Source organism: Conger conger, chromosome 19 (genome assembly GCF_963514075.1).
Source record: "Conger conger chromosome 19, fConCon1.1, whole genome shotgun sequence".
NCBI lineage: Eukaryota > Metazoa > Chordata > Actinopteri > Anguilliformes > Congridae > Conger > Conger conger.
The window spans coordinates 11,709,593-11,717,251 of record NC_083778.1 but is presented as its reverse complement, the minus strand read 5'-3'; the positions used below and the strand labels follow the sequence as shown (position 1 = coordinate 11,717,251).

Genomic DNA, 7,659 nt, shown 5'->3' with positions numbered 1-7,659 from the left:
CCTCTGCCGCTGGCTATTAATAACTGAGCTAATATTTACCTGTGTTTGCCAGGCACAAGGTCATCTCTGTCCTGTGTGAAGCCCTCATTGGTGCGCTGAAAAGGGCAACTGTAGTCCAGATTAGTGTGCGGAGCGGTCACCGGCTTCAGACGCAACGGTCCGTGAGGCACAACCCAGAGAGTTCAGTGCTGGTCTGCACGCAGCCCGTGTGAGTTCAGAGCTGGTCTGCACGCAGCCCGTGTGAGTTCAGAGCTGGTCTGCACGCAGCTCGTGTGAGTTCAGAGCTGGTCTGCACGCAGCTCGTGTGAGTTCAGAGCTGGTCTGCACGCAGCTCGTGTGAGTTCAGAGCTGGTCTGCACGCAGCTCGTGTGAGTTCAGAGCTGGTCTGCACGCAGCTCGTGTGAGTTCAGAGCTGGTCTGCACGCAGCTCGTGTGAGTTCAGAGCTGGTCTGCACGCAGCTCGTGTGAGTTCAGAGCTGGTCTGCACGCAGCTCGTGTGAGTTCAGAGCTGGTCTGCACGCAGCTCGTGTGAGTTCAGAGCTGGTCTGCACGCAGCCCGTGTGAGTTCAGGGTGCCTTCCAGCCTGGATTCCAGCCAAATGGCTGTTGAACCCTTCTGCTCTGATGTAATGGCCCCTGATTCATTTGTGTGTTTATTTATTGGCACACGGTTTAAAGAAGCAGGACACAGCATGAAGATGGATGGATATACCTACAGATAGATAGATCGACAGATAGATGGATAGTTGGATATATAATATATGGATAGATAGATAGATAGATAGATAGAGGTAGATCGATATAGACAGACTGACTGACAGATAGATGGCTGATAGGTAGATAGACAGGTTGATAGAGGTAGATTGATATTGATATACAGTGTACGGATATGACAGACAAGACAGATTGATGGATATGGACATAGACATGTTGTGGACAGGATGTTGGGACAGGACCCCAGAAAGTCTGATATAGCGCCTCTCCCTCGTTCCCGCCGCGGCGCAGGTGAACATGACGAGCGATCTGGAGGGCAGCGACATGCTGGCGGAGAAGGCGGACCGCCGCGAGTTCATCGACCTGCTGACCAAGATGCTCACCATCGACGCCGACAAGAGGATCACGCCCATCGAAGCGCTCAACCACCCCTTCACCACCATGACCCACCTGCTGGGCCTGCCCCACAGCACACAGTACGTCCAGAGGCCCAGAGGCCCAGAGGCCCAGAGGCCCAGAGGCCCAGAGGCCCAGCCCACCTTTACACACGTATTTACGGTAGTGGCCTCCAAGCCTGGTCCTGAAAGAGCTGCTGGCTCTGCTGGTTTTTGTTTTCGCCTAAGACTCCGCACCCTGTTGAGACCCGGGTAACCAAGTGAGGTGAGTTAAGTGTGTAAATCAACTGCTCTAATTGATTAATTAAGTGCAGGGTAACAGCGAAAACCAGCAGACCCAGTAGCTCTCCAGGACCAGGGTTGGAGACCACTGTTACAGAGTAGGGAGCCTGTATGTCTGACACATGGGGGGGTCTTTTTCCCCAAAGGGGGTTTTCTAATTTCCTGTGATGCTTCCTGCCCCTCCCCGCAGCGTGAAGTCCTGTTTCCAGAACATGGAGATCTGCAAGCGGAGGATGAACATGTACGACACGGTGAACCAGAGCAAGACCCCCTTCATCACGCACGTGGCCCCCAGCACCTCCACAAACCTCACCATGACCTTCAACAACCAGCTCAACACGGTGCACAGCCAGGTCAGTCTACACCCAGCTCAACACTACACAGCCAGGTCAGTCTATACCCAGCTCAACACTGTACACAGCCAGGTCAGTCTACACCCAGCTCAACACTGTACACAGCCAGGTCAGTCTATGCCCAGCTCAACACTGTACACAGCCAGGTCAGTCTATGCCCAGCTCAACACTGTACACAGCCAGGTCAGTCTACATCCAGCTCAACACTGTACACAGCCAGGTCAGTCTATACCCAGCTCAACACTGTACACAGCCAGGTCAGTCTACACCCAGCTCAACACTGTACACAGCCAGGTCAGTCTATGCCCAGCTCAACACTGTACACAGCCAGGTCAGTCTACACCCAGCTCAACACTGTACACAGCCAGGTCAGTCTACATCCAGCTCAACACTGTACACAGCCAGGTCAGTCTACACCCAGCTCAACACTGTACACAGCCAGGTCAGTCTACACCCAGCTCAACACTGTACACAGCCAGGTCAGTCTACATCCAGCTCAACACGGTGCACAGCTTTTTCCTTTGTCCTTTACAGCTTTTGTGTTTATTTGCTCTTTAGATTTAGCACATTTCAAATAGCCTGCGTAGCATGATTACATGCCGCGTACTGCGACAATGTGTTGTTGTGGCTTTATAGAAGGCTGCATTTTCATAAACGGCAGTTTAACATGTCCACTGCTCTATAAAACTCAATTGTTGGTGGCAATAATGGTGCTTGTATTGTTGTGTGGCATTTTTTAACGCGCTGTCTCGGAATCACAGGGTTCGGGGGCGGGCAGGTAGACCCAAGCCGGTGATTTATTCTCTGAATATTTTTTTCGCGGGGCTGCGACATTATTCTTGTTTTATTTGCGTGCCGGAGGATGGCGGTGTTTGTTCTTCGCCTGATGAATGCCACGGCGGAATTATTGATTAACTCGGTCCCTGGGGGCTTGTGGTGCTCTCAGGAGCGGAAGTGAGAAATTAAAGCGCTGCTCTCGCCCTCCGACGGCTTAATGAAAAGGCTGCAAATTACGCAAAAATGTGGAAATATAAGGTGAAATCTTGTAGTTTATGATGGAGGAGTGGAGCGGCTTGCAGGCGGAGATTAAGGCAGGCTGACTGTGATAAGGGTCTCCCTCCCCCCCCCTACTTTTTGTATTTTGTTATTTTCTGCCCTCATTGCGTGGCTGTTTGTGTCTTTGACCTTCTCACCACTGCCCTGGTTCCCAATAATCTCCCCCACGCTTTTTTCTCCGCTGGCTGAAGCCCGTTCCGGAAGGTGCCGTGGGTTTTTACCCGTTACCGCCACTTCCTCCCGGCGGGGCGCCGCCGCGTCGGGAGCGCCTCTCCGTGTCATAGACCCCGGGTCCTCGCGGGACCGCGGGAGCAGTGGAGCATTGTGGGATGCGGGGCTCCAGGTTTCTCCCAGGGCGCCTCATTACAGAGCGGGGCGAAGCCTGTAGACGCGGCACGTGACATGGGTCTGTGTGCACGTCTAAGCCCCCACACGCTCGCCCTGTCCAGAGAGCCTTATCCGCTCGAAACGAGGAACCAAAGGCCATTAGTATTTGGACAGCGGTACAATCCCTGCCCTTCTGGCCGTGTTAAGAAGAACGTGCTCTCTTTCTCCTTAATGGCGTTCCAAACCATTTGTTTTGATAAGCTTATTGTTTAGCCTACTGTTTTTATTTATTTTTTTCCTCCCCTAATTTCTAGGCCTCCTAATGGCTTCCTTGACTTTCACTGGCAGAACTCTGGTCCTCTATGTGTACAAAGGGAAATAATTGCCTCCAAAGGCAATGAAAAGCCTTTTTATACCTACACGAAAGAAGCGATTGAATACACCTGACTAATCAGAAAAGGCTGAGAAGCCAACAATTACTTTCGGTCCCGTAAAATGGGGGTGGGGGGGGGGCTGTGTATATGAAGGGATTTAATCCCGAAATGGATGTAAATTCCCTCAAATGAAAGGTGACCGGCTGCACTTTCACTTAATATTCACTGTTTCCTTTCAAATCCGGTGTGCTGCAGTGCAGGGCCGAAAGAACGGAAGTGGTGCCTCTGTTGAGACACAGACTGCGCTGTGTGTTTACAATGTCTCACCGCAGCGTGACCGGGGACATTGGCTTGACTCATTACGCGTGTGTGTGCTCGTCTCCGTGCGACTGAAGTGCGTCAAAGAAGAACGCCGAAGAACATGACTTTCTGCATGCTCCCACTCGAAAGTGCTTTGATAATGTCTTCTCTGTTTTCACGACGAGTCAGCATGGAAGTGTGGAGTCTCGCGTCTTATCTGGTTTCCTCCGCAACTTGCTTTTATCAGCTTTTACGGTGCTTTTCGCTCTCATGAGGAATTCAGCAATGCTACGTTTCTCACCTAACTTCATCTAATCTCGCCCAGACTATGTAGTCTGTTGCCGAGTGTTAATACGCGGAGGAAACCGTGGAGGGGGTGATATTCTGCGATATTGGTGATGCTGCAAGCCTCGTCGTATGATTGGTTATTCCAAACAAAATAAAAATAGGTTCAATGGAAATAAATATTAACTAGGACAATGTTATCATTTTTCCATGGTCTGTTCAGATATGACAGAACAGCCCTGTAGATACTGCTGTGAATGGGTGCTCTATTGAAGTCTTGAAAATGCATTCAATAATAAATTAGTGCAGGATATCCTGGGGCGAGAGCCGGCAGAGGGGAAGAGAGGAGAGGAGCGTACAGTGTTATTCCACAAATAGATGGACCCGAATGTAGAGCACGCTCTCGCACGCACACACACACACACACGCACACTCGCATGCACACACACACACACACACACACACTCGCATGCACACACACACACACACACACACACTCGCATGCACACACACACTCGCACGCACTCGCACACACACGCACTCGCACACACACACACGCACTCGCACACACACACTCGCACGAGCATACACACACACACACACACACTCGCACGAGCATACACACACACACACACATATGCACACTCATACACACGCACACGCACACACACACGCACATGCACACACACACACACACATGCACACCCACGCACACACACACACACGCACACACGCGCACACACACACACACACACACACTCGCACGGGCATACACACACATGTACACACGCACATGCACACTCATACACACACACACACACACACACACACGCACATGCAAACACACACATGCAAACACACACATGCACACACACATGCGCACACACAGACACACACTCACACACACACTGCCACACACACACACACTGACAATACACACAATAACCACTATTTATGAATCATTGTCCATTAATAATTTACTTCAGTTGCTTTGGCCTGTTTTATGTGTTGCCTTCCCCATTGTTGTCCATGTGGCCACAGATTCTGTATGTGCACCAGATGCTGCTCTCAGTCGACAGCTCTGTGGAAGCGAAAGCAACTGAAGCTTTCCAATTTCATGCATATTTCGCAAATTCATGAAGGGACTTGACCAAGAACGTTTCTGTGGAAACTGCCAGCACTATGGCATCAGATTGTCCTGTCACTGGCCAGAGCCTGCGGTCGTTTAGACGGGCAGACATCAGGAGGCACCCAGGAGCTGAGTGTCTGTTCGGTGTGGACGATCTGCGGGGTGACCCTGACGTTCTGTCGCCCCTCTAGGCCCCGCACCTGGCCCCCTCCTCCTCCAGCACCACCCTGTCGCTGGCGGCCCCCGACGTCTCCGTGCTGAGCTACCCGTCTGCGCTCTGCCAGGCCCCGGCCGTGGCCCCCAGGAGCCTGCCCCTGCAGACGGGGGCCCCGCAGCTGTGCGCCGCCCGGCCCGACCCCTTCCAGCAGGCTCTCATCGTCTGCCCCCAGGGCTTCCAAGGTGAGTCACCCGCTCGCCCCTCACCCGGGCCAGGGAGAGGGCGAAATCTAGGCCCCAGGCTGAGGCCTGCCTCTGGCCTTCTTTCTTTCTATTGCTCAGTCAGTATGCGGGTCAGGTCTTCCTATTGGTTGATTGGCGGGGAGGGTGGGCAGGGCCAGGTCTTCCTATCGGTTGATTGGCGGGGAGGGTGGGCAGGGCCAGGTCTTCCTATTGGTTGATGAGAGCGGGAATACATTGAGTAGTACGTAACTCCAAGTATACATTATGTTGTAATACATGTGAGTACATTAGTACATTCTAGTTAGGAATTTTAATGAATGGTATATTTTTGGGGGGCAAAGGGAAGGGGGGTTATAGAAGGCTCTAGATGCTACCCCTCGAGAGGGTAAATGGGGTGTTTATTTACTCTCCTCTGAAGGAGGGCATGAAGAGAGAGGGAGAGAGGGAGACACTGGGGTCTTTGTGCTCCTGTGGCAGAGCGCTGGGGGGGGTGTCACTGTGCTGCTGTGTGGTGTCAGAGATAATGTCTCTGGGCAGATTTCACACATGACTGAATGCATTCTGGTCATTTCCACTTCCAACTGCCATTTTGTGGCCAGAATTTTTTTTTATTCTTTTTTTTGTAAAGTTTTAAATTCTGTAAGTAAATTCAGTAACACTAGACCGTTGGGACCACGATGTGACAGTTCTTGTTTTTCTTTGTTATCTGAGATGAACTGGCTGTGGTGCGGTTTATTCTGACCCAGACTCGGGCTCACGGCCGCCCCTCTGATATTAAATATGGATGTTTGATCTCGCTCCCCAGGTCTGCAGGCCTCGCCGTCCAAACACGCAGGGTACTCGGTGCGCATGGAGAGCGCCGTTCCCATAGTAACGCAGGCGACCGCCGCCCAGCCGCTGCAGATCCAGCCTGGGCTGCTGACACAGGTGAGAGACCCGACACCTGACCCCCTAACCCTGACCCCTAACCCTGACCCCCTAAACCTGACCCCTAATCCTGACCCCTAACCCTGACCCGACACCTGACCCTAACCCTGACCCCCTAACCCTGACCCCTAATCCTGACCCCTAACCCTGAACCTAACCCTGACCCCTGACAATTAACCTTAACCCTAACCCCAATCCTGTCCCCTAACCCTAACCCCGACCCCGAACCATGACCCTAATCCTAACCAAAATCCTAATCCTGACCCTAGACCTGACCCCTGACCATTAACATTAACTTTAACCCTAACCCTGATCCTAATCCCTGAATAAAGCAGCTTCTACTGGCTGGATGCTGTTGAAGGGGGTGTGGTCGCTGTCTGGAGACCGGGCGGAGGACGGTTGCGTGTGAAAGCTCAGTGGGTTTGGAGCGATGTGATCACGCTTCAGAGCTGCTCGTTAGTGCCCCCCTCCCCCTTAACCCCCCCCCCCCCCCCGTCTCTCTTTCTGGAATTTTCCATGTGCCCAGGTTTGCGACGGAGCGTTCCGGATTAAAAGCTTTTCCTTATCGCCGCTTCATCTAGTTGCTGGCTATCTCTGTTTCTTCCCCCGATTGTTTATTTGTCAGATTAAAAATAAATGAATAAAAAACGTTGCTGCCTCTAGCCCGTGTTTATGGAGCCGCAGAGGGAAGATGATGTTCCGTTACTGCTGTGTTGATGTTTAACTTTGCCCTCTGTGGTCCTTCAATGAACATTGAACGGGGGTTTGCTCGAGTCAAATGCGATCCTGACATCTTGGAACCGAGTGTTGCGCCTTTAGATTAACTGTGTTAGTACACAGTTATCGCAGGGCAGCTCTACTCTAGCTGTTGAGTGAGGTGTGCTTTGTTAGGGTTGGAGTGAACACCTACAGGATGGTAGATCTCCAGGAACAGGGTTGGGCAGCCCTGCTCTAGCTGTTGAATGAGGTGTGCTTTGTTTGGGTTGGAGTGAAAACCTACAGGATGGTAGATCTCCAGGAACAGGGTTGGGCAGCCCTGCTGTACACTGTAAAAGCCCACAGCCTCTGAACAGTGATCGGGGCTTTGTGCAAAGTGCAGAGGTGGTGCTGTGTACACAA

General features: G+C 52.0%; 1 protein-coding gene across 2 annotated transcripts in view; it reads left to right on the top strand.

The window, feature by feature from the left end:
* LOC133118769 (homeodomain-interacting protein kinase 2-like) overlaps positions 1–7,659 on the top strand; it is a 22,712-nt gene that overhangs the window by 6,044 nt on the left and 9,009 nt on the right. For both annotated transcript variants that reach the window (XM_061228973.1, XM_061228972.1), the window contains exons 4-7: positions 1,005–1,189; positions 1,581–1,743; positions 5,406–5,613; positions 6,419–6,540. In XM_061228973.1, the coding sequence (XP_061084957.1) occupies positions 1,005–1,189; positions 1,581–1,743; positions 5,406–5,613; positions 6,419–6,540 (678 nt within the window). The remainder of the gene's footprint in view (positions 1–1,004; positions 1,190–1,580; positions 1,744–5,405; positions 5,614–6,418; positions 6,541–7,659) is intronic.